The sequence below is a fragment of the Cladophialophora psammophila genome (assembly GCF_000585535.1).
Source record: "Cladophialophora psammophila CBS 110553 chromosome Unknown aczJe-supercont1.8, whole genome shotgun sequence".
Classification (NCBI taxonomy): domain Eukaryota; kingdom Fungi; phylum Ascomycota; class Eurotiomycetes; order Chaetothyriales; family Herpotrichiellaceae; genus Cladophialophora; species Cladophialophora psammophila.
The window spans coordinates 915494-931777 of NW_006912929.1; the positions used below are offsets into that span (position 1 = coordinate 915494).

The following is a 16284-nucleotide window of genomic DNA, read 5'->3' on the forward strand; positions in this document are numbered from 1 at the left end:
ATGTGGATATATGTGCATATGTCGTGGGAAGTCAGCGTTATATCGAAAGCAGGCCAAAATACAGATCAAGCCATGCCCTATCAAAGACTCACTGATACAAGCTGATGCATTTATGTACCGACCGTGTCTGCGGTATATACAACCAAAACCGGGGTGTTACCTACCCACCTAGTTATCAGTGGCCAAGCTGCTCCTAGCACAACACCACACGACATTATTCAAAGACGCGATCGTTCAGGCTTTCCCAAACACAACCTCCCATGCGGCAAAAACCTCCATAGCCCCTCCCGTGTCAGTACCTGGTGGCTGGATCCGCCCAGTATTCTCTCGCTGCCGCCAGGCTAACCCTCTACCCACAGCGCCACTGCCGACGCGGCGAGAAGGAGAATCGTGCGAGGCAAACTACTACCTAGGTACCGGTGGTTTCGTGATACCGGCGTTCACCGACGCCGGACCTGGACCGGGAGAGTACTTGCTTGTAGGTCTTTGGGTCCTTTCCGGTGTACACCATTGTGTGTCAGATTATTCCCTGGGACGTGAACGGCAATCACTGTGCCCGCCATCGTGAAACAGGACACAAACGCCTCGATTGATGCGTACAGGAGGCACAGAACCTAAGGTGCCTTGGAATTTTTCTGGATTCCTCTCCGCACGCCTGCCCGCCCGAACTCATCATTCACGCAGTTCAAGTTGTGCACTGTATGCCATTGTACATTGGATCACGTATTTCTTGCCGGATCAACAACCAGCAAGGAAAAATCCTTTGCATACCTCCGAAACGCCTGTTTGCGAAACGAGCCGTTGACCTTGATTTCGTGTTCGAAGATTTCAACTAGTCCTATTATTTGAGATGCCCGCAATCCCATACAGCATGGGATATAGGAGAGGGATTTCGTCAGCACTCCGGATTCCTATTGCAATGATCCATCATCCCGTCGTCTTGTACGTCGCGTGAAAAGCAGTGAGTGGTTCAAGGATATAGAACTACTGGGATAATGAAAAAAAAAAATTCAAAAAGATGGAGATGTAAATGTGAAGAGTGAAACTTGTTCGAGGAGAGTAGAGGGAAAGGGAAAAGGATTCCGACTCACTCAGCGCGCTCTCCCCAATACCCCAGAACGTCCCAATCTTCTTGAGAATCAGTTTCAACATGGATAGATAGGTTCCATGGCCTCCGGGCTCGAACAGCAGTGCAGCCCGGATATTGTCAAAGGCCGGACCGATGATGGTGCACGAGACGAACGGACAGGCGTAGATGATGTATTCGGGCGGCCAGGCCTCCATGGCGCGGAAGACGAGATAAGTGTCGTTGTGCGGGCCGGTAGGGAGCGCGGCCACGACGGCGGAATTCTCCAGTTCGTTCTGGGATTTTATATATTGTGCGTTTCGGACGAGAACGCGTGCTCTACGGGACATTTGAGAGGCAAGTTAGTATCGATATCAGGGTCAATATCTGAAGGAGACGAAAACATTCCATGCGCAACGTACGTGTGAAGCATGAATATGGTGAGAAGCGCCCAGTTGTTGGCCGCAAAGTTTCTTTCGTCAAACGGGGCGCGCACAAAGTCTAGTTGAAACCACTGGGGGAGGAGCAGAGCGAAGCAATTCAAAGCCGACCCGAAGTTGACAATGTCCTGTAAGGTGAAGGTATTCTCTGGGGAGGCTAGATCGGCCGCCCTAGCCATGAGAAGGGTCGTGACAAGGAACCAGGCCCTTTCATCCGCGTTGGGACAGTTTTCCAACGTCTGCCACTCGTGCAGAAAGTCGGTCTGAAGAAAGATCGATTCCGTGGGGGTGTCAGAGAACCACGAGGCGTCCGACACAGGCAGCAAGACGTGCATTTGATCTTTGTTGATAGAATGTGGTCTGCGCAGGATGGTGGCGGCGAACACGTCCAATTCCCACACCAGCCACCAGGCTCTTCTCTTCTCCTCTTTCTGAACCCAGGAGTCTTCTGCCGCTAAATACTGGTGCTGATGTGGTTGCCGATGCTCCTCAGCGGGCGGCGCTGTGGGCATTGCAATTTCGTTGCTAGTGATGACGTCCTTATCCATCTCGTTGAGTCCCAAGTCGATCGCGAGTCGACAGCAAGTGCCGATAAGGAGCCAGCTTTGGGTCGTGATTCTGTTTGTCTGCTCGTAGAACGCCAGGAGGATGCAACCCTGGAGAAAACCGAGGGAGATTTCGTTCCCTTCGTCGCTACCTTGCTCGTCACTCTGAAGAGCTTCCGCGTAAAAGGCGTTAGCTTTCCGGGCGAACGCTTTGCCTTTATCCTTGGACATGGCGGACGGGAAGAAATCATTCGTCGAGAACCTCGCTGACAGGGCCATCATTGCTGTCAGAGTCAGCGCATCCTCGATCGACAGCCGTGTGTATCTGTCACTGTTGTTGCTGCCGACGTGGAACTTTTGCCGAAAACTCGGTTCGTGAAAGATAGGAATAGAAGGTTGCACACGTAGGAAGAACAGGTTAATTCTGGTGGTAGCATGAAGATTTGTGTTTTGTTAGTCGAAAACCGAAGGAAGGGATATGCAAATATTAGGGAGCAGGAGGAGCCCGGGCAATGTTGAATTCAAAATAGTATCGGAGGTACGCACAATTCATCCACTAGAACAGGCGGGAATGCGACTGTACAGGGATTCCTGTCTGAAAAATTCAGGTCTTCTGACAAAGTGTGTGCAGAGCCTGACCAGCCGTCGCCTGATGCAAGAAAACGAGTCAGAGATCCCAAGTCCATATTCTCAACGATGCAAGAGCCAAGTTCAGAGAGAGAGCGAGAGAAGTAAAGCCTGCTACTCACCATTTAGCTCGCTCGAATTGAGGAGACTGAACATTCCATAACTGTCCGTGAACGGACTAAAGGCCATGTTTCCAAGCCAGTTGTTAGGGTCGTGCGATGGGCTGTTGTTTTGTCCATCGACGTGTAAATGATCAGGAATAGAATCGTCGTTTTGAGACAAGCCCGTTGGCAGATTCGGTGTACCTGATACTCTCGATAGTGGTAGTGCTGATAATGAAAACGGCATATCCTGCGCTTCTTGCCGCTGACAATTTGTATTTCCCGGAACGTCCAAAGCTACGTAGTGATCGGATGGCGAGGATCCAGATTCCGCCGCCGTCGTCGCTGTCTTCTTCTCTCGACGCCGAAGAGCACCGCGCAAAATATCCAAGTCGACGTGATCCAGTAACCCTTCTGCGTACAAAATTGTTAGCCTCTGCGTTCTCTGAGTAGAGCAAACCTTCAAGGCATTCACAGATGGAGTTCCAAACGAACCTAATTCATCCGCTTGATTTGAATCCATTAGCTTTCGCCGGAGGCTTTGATATTTCGTCTCCAGAGTCGTGCGCTTGCGATGGGTGGGATATATGCACCGCGACCCTGATTGTTGACATCGATGACATTTCGGGGATTTCTTGTCGCCTTTTCACTGGTTAGCGATAACTTTCCTTCGTTCGATGGGAATGTGTTGGTTTTCGAGTCCATCAACCCTTGGAAATACGGGCATCAGTACGGACCATGACTTACATTTCGCTTTTTTACTAATGTGGGAGGGACCTTGTTAGCCAAAATTTGTTTCTTCAAGGGCACCTGCGTTACCGGTTGCATTCCTCACAGGATCTAGCCCGTGGTTGATGAAGTTGCCTGGTTGTCATCCCGTCTCGGGAATCATGGGCGACCCCCCCAGTGCAGGCGTAGTAATGCTGGACAATAATCTATCGGTGCGTCTTGATTGAAGGCGATAGAAGGTGATCAGAATGAAAAACAAGAGTCATATCAACTCCCGGAATGGCCTAATTATGGGATCAATTGGTCAGTCCAGGGCACAGCCCGGGGATGTAGCTGCAATAGTATCGGATTGTCGGATAGCGACAGCCTCGCAATGAGAGTAGGGTAGATAGTTACTCGTAAGAGTCTGTGCTAGTAGTGAGGATCATACCTACACTACCATTGAATGGTGGACCTTGCAGTGCAGAACGGATTATCTTGGTATCTTCAATCCAGAGAAGTCAGAAGATGCAGAGTATTCCACAATCTTTGACTGGAGAAACTGGGGTCATTCTGGGGAAATGGGGTGAGACCGAAGGGAAAGATGAAGCGAACGTCCTCGTGTCACCAAGAGCCACCAAAGAGCAGCGGAAATACCGTACCCACCCGGGCCGCTGGCCCCTAAGATACAGTGCACAGACAGGAGCGCCCACGTGACAGCTTAACTTTTAACTCGTAAGACTAACGCAGATAGGATCTAGTGTTATCACGTGACTTAGGGCTTTCTACCCGAAATTGGTTAGATGACTGGCTTCAGAGCGGGGGGGTTTGTGAAAACGGCAACTCTTAGCTCCTCTTTTCCTCTTTGGGCTGTGGGTGCCAAGAGCGTCCGACTACGCGGCACACTCTCCGGGCCCACATGTCTCCGCGAGGGATATACTGTGAATACTGGTATGAGGTTGATTCCCAGCCCGCATTTGCAAGGCCCAGCAGGTTGTAGCACAGAGAGGGTGCTTTGGTTGGCTGACTCTAAGTTGACAAGGCTGCCACATCAACATCTGCATCTACTCGGCATATACCTCATATATCCAGTTTTTCGGATGCGCTAACATCTTCCTCACAGTCTTAGCAGACGGAACACGGCTGTCTCGGCGTCTCCTCGCTATTGGGTGGAAAGACATTATGCCCGGCATTCGTGAATGCCGGCGCCTACCAAGCATCGTGATTTGTCCTATTAGTTGAAATCCTTGCAGTTCTTGGTACCCTGGAGCAGCCAATAAGTCGAGCTCAAACGACATCTCGCTGCTAACTCGACTCTTCATCAGGAAATTTGGGTCAGAGCTCAAGTCTCCTCTCCCTGATCCGGATCCATTATTCCAAACCAAAGCGACTTTTGATCTTCAGCCATGACCTATATCCTCTTTCCGCGAGGACTTCGGGACCAACCGACTCCTTGTGCTCGTCCCGATGAAACATCTCCATGCTGACCCAGCCTTTCCAACCTTTTTCCACCAGCCAAAGTCGCAGAATATCGTCCAGTGGAAAGTAGGCGCCATACTCGGTCTCATATGGGAATAATCTCCCCCAGACACACCAATGCATGGTGGCATCCCAATGTGCCCACTCGGCCTTGTAGGCCTCATGGCCAAGAACAAGCGGCTGATCTAGCCTTTCAGCATCACTGAGTTGGAGATAAAAGATCTTTTCCACCGGACACTGCTCCATGAATCGGTCCAGTGTTGACTTGAGCGCCGCATAACCTCCGGGAGCGACACCCGTTCCTGCGCCGGCCGATGCGTGCGGGTCTGCCCAAACCCTCGCGATAACGTGGTATGTGTCGAGACAGAGACCGAAATTCGGTCGATCCACGAGCTTAACGATTCGAATAGCATCGTCCATCAGTGGATGGTGTACCCCCCACGCCAGCGCTTCAAATGCAAAGCAGATCTCTTCTTGGCCGGATTCTGGCGACTCTCTCCCCAAATCCGCCAACGCGCGAAGCTCTGCAACGATAAGATTTTCGGCACCGGTCGAATTCATCTCGTACGTGGTTGGAACTTGGATCATCTTTGTCCCCATGGCACGAGCCAGGGAGATGTATTCGCGGGCGGATTCGAGTCGGGTTTCCAAGGGCGTGCGCATTCCTGCAAAGTTGAACAGTGGCTGGAGCGCTATGATCGAGATATCTCCGTCTCTGCAGATGGTGCCGATTTTCGATGCCGCTTCTAAATGCGTTAGAGAGTGTTGCTCTGCGAAGGTGACCAGGTCCGGATAATAGATTTCGACCCCGTCATAACCTTGTTTGGATATGGCGTCCAGTTTTCGTTCGAGTGTGTGTGATGGATGCCAGCCTAACGAGACCGTCGCAATCCCCAGCCTGTGTCTTTCTGCCTTCATAATTGCTGAGCAGAAAGACGGTTGAACTGATCTTGATTCTCAATGGTCGCAAGAAAGAAAAATCCCACCAGCTTATGGGTATCTCATTTGATTTCAAGTTGAAGCGAGTTAGCTGATTGAAATGTTCTTCGCGTACGACGAATGTTTCCAGAATACGGATTCAGCCTGGTCCAGATTGAGCGGGAAACGCATAAGGCATTTTCTCAGTCTTTAAAGAATCAGTCGTTTCGATTTGATCATGTATGTTTCCGGGAATCCCTCTGGAACAGAGATGGAAGTCAAATAACTAAGATAATCCGATTACCAGTAATACGCCAACCACGTTGCCTAGGTTCCTGAGTGTATCATGGCTACCGGGAATTCTGCAAGCCGGAAAGGAACTAGTCTCGGCGGGATTCGTGAACACCGAAGCGAATTCCCCGGACTATGGCCCATGACACCAGCTAATCTTGATTCTTCTTTTTCTCTCATTTTAATGCGGGTCAGGAACATGAGGAAACAGGGGAGTGAATTAGCTCTGGAGAATCTGGTGTCCGGGCCTGGGCCGTCTGGAGGCTTTGTGGGAGGGGCGCTAGAGCACGAAACCGGAGTGGTTGTGGACCAACATGTTTGATATAAATCCGGGGTGATTGGCAATTCAACATTTTGAAAGCTCAGAATTCCAAGTCTTCAGATTTCTCTCGGAAGGCCGGTCACGATCACAATCCCATACACACACAGACAGCAAGATGACGTTTTCCGCAACCCCCAAGAGACTAAACTGGCGGACCTTCTGGTGTTGCTTTTTCTTGTCACTAGGCAGTTTCTGCTATGGTTATGCAGCTTCGATCGTGAGCTATTCACCACTCATCCATTGATTGTGCACGGTATAGCAAAAGGACAACCTCAACTGACTGTCTGCAAATCACTTCTCCAGATCTCCACGACCCTAGGCCAGCCAACCTTTCTATCATATATGCATCTAATCGATGCCGAGGGAAATGCAGCCTCCAACCAGGCTGCGTTGGTCGGGGCCACGGTTGGCCTGTTCTGCGTATGTATTAGCTCCTGTCATCTTCTATCACCAACCGTCATAGCTAATCGGCACTCCTACATCACAGACCGGAGGGTGTGTAGGCGTCCTAGCCACCAGCTGGTCGCTCGATCGAATCGGAAGAAAACCGACAATGATTGCCCTTGTGGCCATCTACACTCTGGGTGGTGTTTTGGTCACAGCATCTCAAAGCATCGGCATGTTCATCGCTGCGAGGACGATCCATGGGTTTGCAGCAGTCAGCTTTATCGCCGCCAGTACGTCATGCGTATTATTCCGATGGAGAAACTGAAGAGGAAGGAAAAAAAGACTAACCGCTCTATCTCACAAACAGCATCCGCATACATCGCCGAACTCTCCCAGGCAGAAACCCGAGGATTCTTCACCGGTCTGACCGGCGTGGCCATCGCTGTCGGCTACACCACCGCTGCATTGATAGGTCTAGCCTTCTCGTACACAACTAATCCGGACGTGCAGTGGAGGACCCCCCTCGGCTTGTCTCTGGTACCATCCACCTCTCTCCTAGTCGTACTTTACTGGGCCCCCGAATCCCCTCGCTACCTCCTCCTCAAGGACCGGGCGGAAGAAGCATGGCAGATAATCAGCAAACTGCACCATGACCCGACGGACGAGAACCAAGAATACGTCAAGGAGGAGTTTTTCCAGATGCGGACGCAGCTCGAGTTCGACAGGACCCTCGACTCTTCGTGGATTCATCTGTTTTCGAAACCCTCGTACAGGAAGCGAATGCTTATGGCGTGTCTGGTGACCTTTTTGGCCCAGAGCACCGCCGTGCTAGTTGCTGCTGCCTATGTAAGTTTTGCCAAACCTGGCCTCTCAAGGAGGGATAAACCTGCCGGACACCCCTCTGGGAAAAGAAAAGATCCCGATCTAACTTCACTCTATATAGGGTCCATCCCTCTACGCCGCCCTGGGATTCAGTATCAAACAAAGCCTGATTCTCCAATGTGGCTGGATTGCAGGTAAGCTCGAACTGTTCCACCCGACACCATGGAGTTTTTATCATCCTTATGTATGGCTTTTAATTGACTCATATTATTACTCTTGTGATAGGTTCTATCCCCGCGGCAATCATCGGCGTCACATTATGTGACCGCTTCGGACGCAAGCCTTTCATCATGACGGGCTTCGTCGGGTGCACCGTGGCCTTGGTAATTCTCACTGCCATGGAAGCCGTCTACGCTCCCACGGCAACCAATAAAGTCGGACTCGGTTGGGCCGTGACAGCCTTGTACCTGATTGTCATCTTTTACTGCCTGGGAGTCGAGGCTTGCGGGGCCCCCTTTTACTGCGAAATCTTCCCGACACACATTCGCGCAAAGGGAGTCTGTTTTTGCGTCTTCGTCAACAGTGCCACCAATCTACTCTATCTCGAAGTTGCACCCACTGCTTTACAGAATATCGGGTGGAGATTCTTGTTGGTGAGTCTTTCCAAAACACTGCCACACGTCCCATGGCATTGTGGCATGTAATATACCATGTTCACAAGGCCTGGCAAGAAAAAAAAGAAAGAAAAAGAAAAAGGATAACTAACCAATTCCTCCGTAGGTTTTCATCTGCGTTCTCTCTGTCGGCTCGGTCTTTTACTGATACTGGGTCCCAGAGACGAGATCTGTGCCTTTGGAAGAACTTGCCGCAATCTTTGGCGACACCGACGAAGTCAAGATATACTCGACCGAAATCACCGTCAAGGACGACGGACAGGTCGCTGTTGAGGACCATCATCGTACCGGACAGAGTGTGAGTGTGGCGGGAAAGGAAGAGACGGAAGTCGTTTTACGCGAGAAGGTTTGAGTACTCCGTCCGTATGTAGGTGTGGAGGACTTCGGCCTTTTGTGATTCTGAGAGGGAACAAACGGGGAAGAGAAGGAGAAGAGTGTATATAGTCCATACTTGATATTGAGCAAAGGCACCTGGTCAGAAACCGCCGCAAGAAAAGACGTGTTATACTAGTTGGACACGCGAGAGACGTGCCTAAGTACCTAGACGGAAGAATGAGAGAGATCAGTCAGCTCGACTCTATTGGGTTACTCAAGTCCAGTCCGACCGACAAAGACTGTAATAATTCTCGTTAACGCCTCGCGGAAGCAAGATTCTTGGATTCCGACATATACATATGCTTTTGCCGCGTGAGTTATGCAGTGTTTGAATAATCGCCCTTAGTAGGTCGGTCTCCGATTCGTACAATCCATACATACAACACGCGCTCCTTCTCGACTGTTGACCCCCATGTACTGCTGCTCCTCCTGGCGGCGCTTTCATCTTCCCTTTGTCATTTCATTTCCACCCATTTCATCACAACGGGAACTTGGAAGCTAGGAAGCTTGCAGCTGATCCTTTTCAAACGATGGCTTGATCCACGTCCACCCGGACAACCGTTCAAAAAACTGAATTACACCTGATATGTGAAATGGGGAGGAGATGTCAGCAGTGGCCTTGTTGTCATGTACGGCCATAACACATATCACGCAACAGCTTCCCCGTGTTTTGCAACCCAGACAACGCAGACGCCGAGATTGTTTGACCACCGCTAGGTGGTGTAGCAAAGGAATACATGTGACTTACGCGGCTTGACCCACAGATGTTCCGTTGCTTTCAGATATGGAATGTAGTAGGGCTGGTATAGTTGAACCTATCCCCGTCGTCCCAAGCATTAGCACAATCATCAAACTTGCAACTCACAAGTGATCACTTCCCTACGTAGACAAGGGAGATGCTGAAGCCATATATCATGCCATTTTATATCATTTTATGCTTTGTCATGCTCCTCCCCCCGAGACGGAGATGTGGGTTCTTCCTTCGCTAATGAAAAGCGAGCACTCGGTACTCGATACATACCTCTTCCAGATACTTCCTCGACGCATTCCACGCTTCCTGAATGCGAATCGTGCCCGCCTCGTTGGCGTCTTGAACAATCTGACAGAAGTCCAGCCGGGGGTCCTTCCACGCCTCTTCGAAGAGGGTTCTGCACGCTTCCAGGGCGACGGGCACGTCTTCGGGGGCAAAGTACAGAGTAACGTGGATCATAAAGCGGTCTGGGACTTTGGATGGTGACGGCATGATTTCGAATCTTGTAAATCCGATCGCGAAGCGGGGATTTGTATGATGTGGGCTTGTTTGGGGTTTCGCGCAGGGCTTGTCGTACGGCTTCGAGAAATCGAGGACTTGAAAGTGGGAAGGAAGGAGAAGGTCGGCCAGATTGAGATGGCACTTGGCTCAACTTTTAACAAACCATCTCACAACCTAGACATGATAACGTAACGATATAAGAATGGAACAACGTATGTACTACCTAACCGTAAGTTACAATGCGGTGCTCAAGACTTAGAGACGGCGAGGCAGTACACCGTTGGTTACCGACTTTCTATAATCCAAGGCCGGGGTTCGTGAACGCCGGTCCACGTTGTGAAGGTTTAGCGGTCCGGACCAGCACGACTATGACAAACCAAGCAAGCCCAAATCCGATGCCGGTCATGGCTCCAGTCTTGATTTAGGGGCCTGTACCCGAATGGGCCGTGGTCGCTTTTTCACCTTTTCAATGAAGACCAGGGATTTGGGAAAGCAGAAAATACTCTCGGCCTCATCCTTTCCAGAGCGCCCAAAGGCCGTCCAGCCACTTCGGAAAGATCCTGAGAAGGCCTATTTCCCCGCATTAGAGCACTTTGCCCCTTCTCATAATGTTTCAAATCCTGCCCACTTTTGCCCAATTGAATTATCCTGCATTCAGCAAGGGGAGAGGCTGATTCCAGTGAGAGGGGCGAGTGTTGATGAGCTATCAGATTGAGTGTTCTCGCGAGGGATCCTGTTGCAGATCTGGCGGGTTGGATTTCTTCCACGGTGACAGGATCGTAAAATAAGAGCATTGTCGAGGTTTCCCGCACGTTGACTAGCGTTGCGAAGTATGTGTCTTTGCCAGAAAGCCTGCGATAGAGCAATGCTGCCGAATATCCCTCGAGATCTCTGGCCGTATCTTTGTATGACAAGGCAGAGAGCACCTTAAAGAGTCTTGAACCAACAGTACTTGTGTTGAGCTTAGCACAACACCGAGGGCATTGACATTTCATCACCCTACCGTCACGTGCGTGGGTCAAGAGATTGGACTTCAGAAACGGCGGTTGCAGGTCCTTCCACCTTCCGGAGCTCCAACTGTCTAAATCGCAGGGGCTCGTGAATCTCCAGATCAGTTGTTGACTTTCCAGCTGGTTGCACCATCGAAGTTGTCTCAAGTGCACTCGGGATGAAATATCTTTTGCTGCATTTGTGCCTTTTAATATCGCACCGATTTTCAACCAACCGGAACTTTGAGCAATCGGGCGCTTTCCGGCGTAGACGCAATCCAGCGCCATTTGGATGGAGGACAAGGTGTTGATCTCGAACATTTCCAGCAAGTTTTCAACATCCGAAATGGTGGTGTCAGACGTTGTCATTTCTAACAGATCGAGGAGTAAGTCTTCAATCTCACGATCATAGTCGACAAGTAATTTAGATCCGCCTGAGAGCAGTCCAAGTAGGCCATAAACTTTGTCTTGTAAAATCGAACATTCGCTCTTTCTGAATGCCGTAGTCAGCTGGATTAAATTCTCGCGCGGGCCCTCATCAATCAATGCGAACCATTCCCGGGAAACAGACATGGCGGGCGATCCCCAGATATCTGGTGCCCAGATTTTGACGAACTCGACGGGATTTTTGTCTAGCGTGTCAAGCAGGATGGCCCACGCTTGCCACGGAACCTTATTGTCGCCGCAGAAAATCAATGGCTGGTTTGCAAGCAATATCTCCTGTAGAATCCACGTCCTGCTCCAGTAAGTGCGCTTAGACAATGCCTCACAAGCCTCCCACACAGGGACTCCTGCACCAAAAACTTTGTCTTGATAATGTTTCCATTGCTCCAGGGTCAACTGTGCGACTGACCGGGCAGCATTTTCTGCTGAGTCCGGAATGCACAGGTCTTGCAGAAAATCGAACAACCGGTCGGTTTTGTCATCTGAAGGTCCGAGCCAGACTAAAACATTGGCGGCCGTCTGATATATGTTCTTCATTTGCTGCACTTGGTGGTTCTTCTCTCCAATATTCAGTTGATCAATACAAAGAGCATCGATCCAGAGGCTTTTGTATCCATCAGTGGGGTAGATATTGAGGAGCGCCGTCAACAACAGGAGGAGATTGTGGTGAACCTGGAAACTCATGTCATCGATGTAAATCTCATGCTTTCCCGACACGAGGCTCCCCCACTCATATGATACGGCTGAGAATTGCAAACTAGGACCGAGTACATCGTGGCGTAGTCTGCACCTGATAGCGCCATCAGCTTGTAGCGGTAAGAGGTCTAATACCCGTATCCCAGGCTGAGTCAAATCGAGAGGACGGTGTTGGAAGGCCTCAGCTGTAGACATATTCTCAGACTGAAGAGGGTCAAGACAGGTGGGTTCTGCAAAAAATTCCGTCGGTGCCCATTATGTTAGCAACCTCAAGGTGGCAGTGTTGTTCCCAGGCCGCCACAGCCACCTGGCGCAGCAAGCTCTCGCTTGTTACCTCGTACACATTATGATTTTTCGCCCCATAGCCCCGCTGGGCGTGTCTCTTTCCTCAAGCAAGCGAGAAGGTCTACCTGTTGAACCAATCCCAGGGTCAGGAATGGATTGGTTGATTGATTGATAAATCTGTCTGGTGTGATAGCGAGGGTTTAAACAGGTGACAGCCTGATCGGTTGCCGCAGCCCCATTTACAGTCTAGCCTCCAGCCTAATTAGGCTAGTGCCCGCATCCAACACAGCCAGCCTCGCGACAAGTCATGGACGAGTTGCGTGGGCACGACTCACCGCACCCATTCAGCAAACGAAAGATCCACGCGGGAGCAACGCTGGAGTCAAATACATTTCATGAATCTTCTACTTATTATCGAGTTTGACTTCCCTTCAATCGACAACCTGGCATCTTGAGGCCGGCTTCGAGGGGGGACGGCGAATTTCCCCTCGTGCCTTGATTTCCTATCAAGGTTGCTGCTAATGCACTTAAGTCATTAAACCTTAGGAGATGTTGGGAAAAGACTGAGGCCAGTCGGCGAGAGCATATCCGGATGAGAATTCGGAAAACTGCTCGAAAATCCAACCCAAGTCCTCCGTCGCGCTGTCTGAACTGGCTGGGTCGAGGCCTATTGTTCCACCAGCGTCCTCTAGCAAGATAGCACTGGGAGAAAGTGAGGAAGGAAATGGGAACAGTGTCCGCAACGTCGATAGACGATGTGCCTCGCCAATCAAAGTGCTTTCCCATGGCTCACGAGCAGTTGTAGAGCTGCGGACTTGATTCTGACCTCGAGAGTCGCGCGGTCTGTCGATTGCATTCAGCGCTACCGTTGCTGCTGGGAATTTAATTTGATATTGCTTCAACGCGGAGATTAGTATGTCAAGCTCGTCCGAGCAAAGCGTGTCGGCTTTGATATGCCTCCTGTGGCGTTGCGTAGAAGTTGCGGCATTGCAGGCGTCGTAAATAGCCACATATGAATACCGAGAAGGTAATTGATATTGTACGAAGAAGCCACCAAAGAGATAACGTTAGGAACAGTTGAGAGTTTTGGTCATTGAACAAATGCAAGAAAGTGATGATAATGACGAAGTATTTGATATGAATCCCATAAACGTCTTGTCGGTATCTCCGGGGGCGCTCTAATCAAAAAATGCGCACATGTTCTGGTATATTTCGGATCCATGTTTGAAGTGTTGTGAGGATATCTCTCTGCTGCAACGCCAACGAGGTTAGAATGTGATGAGAGCCCAGGCGGCGGACATACCTCTCGTTGAGTATTTTCAGTTCGCCGTCGGCGTAGGTCAAATATTTGACCCAGAATGCAAGCCAGTTTTGCTAACTGCATGAATATAACTACTTGGATATTCGATACATCAAAATCTTCCTCGTTCAGGGGTTGCGCGTCAAAATCAACTTCCTTGATATTAGTAGGCCGACCGAGAAACAGCCGATACCAATCTATCTGAGGTCTGGATTCTTTTGTGAAGATGCGAGTCTGCCAAATTCATGATAAACTTGCAAAGAGGCCCCAGGCAATCCAACGAGCTGTACCAGGCTTTGCGAATGTAGCACAGACGGTTTCGCGGTGTAGGCCTACCTGATGCAACAATCGAGTCGCTACGCCCAACCAATGCCACGCACAATCCGCTGTCAGCACTACTGGTCCAACAATATTTAGAGTTTGATAAAAAGGCACAGGACTTTTAGAACCGTGATGGGGTCCTGCTCATAGTTGGTGTTGATCAGTGTCTTAGCTCTATAGCAGTATTTCTCATTGTCGGCCAAAAAATCAGTCCCCCTGGCGTGCCGGAGCATTGCTCCCATCATGCAGATGGCCTTTTGAAGGGCCACTGAAGGTCGATCAGTGCAAAAGTCTGCTCGATCAAGGACTGGCATGCGTTGAAAGACGTGTTGGACGTAGTGGTCGGCACATGCATTCCAGAGGATCTCCGGATGCGGCAAAGTAGCTCCGGAAATAGTCAATATCTGTCAGTTTATACTCTCTGAAAAGGCTGTGGTCCCGAGCTGGCCTGGAGGTAACACTGGATCTTGATCTTCAGCTAGCACGTAGGCTATTCCGCCGAGATACTGTCGGTTAAGCGGTGCGGGAGCTCTTGTGGGGATCAGTCGCTCTTCACAACTACAGCCAGCGCCCCCCCGTGCAGGAACCATGTCAGAGTCCTTGCCGACTGAGTGACTAGATTGAGGAGACGTAGTTGCTTGTCTCGTAGAGTACTTCTGACTGACGGTCTTTCTGCGGCTAGCACGGGGCCTTGAGGTCAATCAGCGGACTAATCTCCAACCATAGATCGCGATACTCACTGGTTGAGGTGCTTCTCTGGCGATGGAACATCGTCCGGCTGGACTAAAATCTCGAATTTGCCATCCTCACGGTCCTTCAACGGCGTTCCATCTGGATATCTAAGGTCGCTTCGATTTCCCAACGAGTATCGATCAAGCTTGTTGGCGACTAGGAGCCCGTCAGGCCCGTACAAGGTCAAACTCCAAAACCCCGTGGACCTGAGCTTAGGTTTTTCTGAGAAGCAAAAGAGAAGGCACTGCTGTGGGCCGATCGTGCACTCCAGATAGCCAACTCTCGGAGTCGCTGAATCGGGATACCAAGATGTGTATGTTGATTGATCTGCCGGTGGCTGCAGATATCCTCGCACACCCACGAAATACCTCGCTGCATAAAGCGATTCAAAATTTCCGCTGATCAAGGGCGAATCGGAACGCCAGTCATTCCCCAAATACCCGCGTAGGTCCAGCTGTGAGCATCCAAGCCTGAGCGGTTTTGTTCGAGGCGGCGACGGCGTCCGTGAGAGAGGTATTTGGCGGCTGCACGAAGGTTCTGTCCTTGCAGCCCGCCTCTTCGAGCGTGGAAGACACCCAGCTGCGGCCTTGAAAGATAGACTTCTTGCGGGTTCAACGGAACGAGGGCAGCCGTTAGCCGTAAGACTTGCTCAGCTTCCCACACCGGGGCGCATGTTGGGTCTGCAACACGAGAGAAGGTACTTCGATGGAATGGTGGTGCGAGGGTGCCGGCCTTTCATTGCTCGGCGGAAACTTTGATCCCGGCTTAGAAGGCCTGCACCTTCATCTTGTCGGCTTGTTCGTCCAATATGGTGATTCTGGCACTAAGAAGCACAGGTCGCTCTGTGACAAGTCACAGAACAAGAACGAGTATAGGGTGTCATTGTTGAGACGGACAAGATCCGCCCGTCCAGCCTTGACGAGCTCCCGCCGATGGACGAAGGTGTTGTTAGATGTATCCTTGTGCGCCTTGGAGAATCGGTCACATGCGAACAGAGGGCATCCGTACTAGAGCACCTTTTCAGTTGAATGAATCTGGGCCTGTGGGCAGAACCTCAACGTTGTGTACCTGATAAGCAAAGGAGAGGGCATCTTGACTCTCGATGTGGTTGAAGATAGAGTTGTGTCTCGGCCGGTGGCTAACTTTGGCCATCATCTTGAAGCAGATTTGTCTAACTGTTACCTCCTGGATTCATTGGAAATACATTCCTGGTGGAATGACTCTGACATTTAATACCTCGGTAACCTCAGCGGAGATGACTGTTCCTCGTGGTTGCTCAAGAACTCCCGCTTCCACGTCCATGGCATTGTCCAAAGGCTGTAGCGACTACTACCGAATGCCGAAATGGTGCTGTGATACTAGCCGATGCAAGAGTTCAAGCAGGAAGAGCCGGCCGGACGCGACACCCTGACAAGCCTGGGCAGGGGAGGGCAGCCTCTCCAAGACTCCAGGGGACGTCAATCAGATTGATAGGGCTGGCGGTTCATCACCATGACCCTTGCAACTGTCA

At 50.6% G+C, this 16284-nt stretch overlaps 4 protein-coding genes across 4 annotated transcripts; 1 reads left to right on the forward strand and 3 right to left on the reverse strand.

Annotated features, from left to right (window-relative positions):
• Nucleotides 1–970: 970 nt before the first annotated feature.
• A1O5_05971 (uncharacterized protein) lies at nt 971–2333 on the reverse strand (the record flags this gene model as incomplete). The annotated part of the gene is made up of 3 exons (XM_007746567.1): nt 971–987; nt 1092–1405; nt 1489–2333. The coding sequence occupies 3 exons, from the start codon at nt 2331–2333 to the stop codon at nt 971–973; spliced, it is 1176 nt and encodes a 391-aa protein (XP_007744757.1).
• Nucleotides 2334–4858: 2525 nt separating this feature from the next.
• A1O5_05972 (uncharacterized protein) lies at nt 4859–5884 on the reverse strand (the record flags this gene model as incomplete). Its single annotated transcript, XM_007746568.1, has 1 exon — nt 4859–5884. The coding sequence occupies one exon, from the start codon at nt 5882–5884 to the stop codon at nt 4859–4861; it is 1026 nt and encodes a 341-aa protein (XP_007744758.1).
• Nucleotides 5885–7050: 1166 nt separating this feature from the next.
• Nucleotides 7051–8732, forward strand: A1O5_05973 (uncharacterized protein; the record flags this gene model as incomplete). The annotated part of the gene is made up of 5 exons (XM_007746569.1): nt 7051–7174; nt 7252–7730; nt 7828–7900; nt 7992–8359; nt 8544–8732. 5 exons carry the CDS (start codon nt 7051–7053, stop codon nt 8730–8732), a joined length of 1233 nt encoding a protein of 410 aa, XP_007744759.1.
• Nucleotides 8733–9740: 1008 nt separating this feature from the next.
• A1O5_05974 (uncharacterized protein) lies at nt 9741–12331 on the reverse strand (the record flags this gene model as incomplete). Its single annotated transcript, XM_007746570.1, has 2 exons — nt 9741–10102; nt 11011–12331. 2 exons carry the CDS (start codon nt 12329–12331, stop codon nt 9741–9743), a joined length of 1683 nt encoding a protein of 560 aa, XP_007744760.1.
• Nucleotides 12332–16284: the final 3953 nt, after the last annotated feature.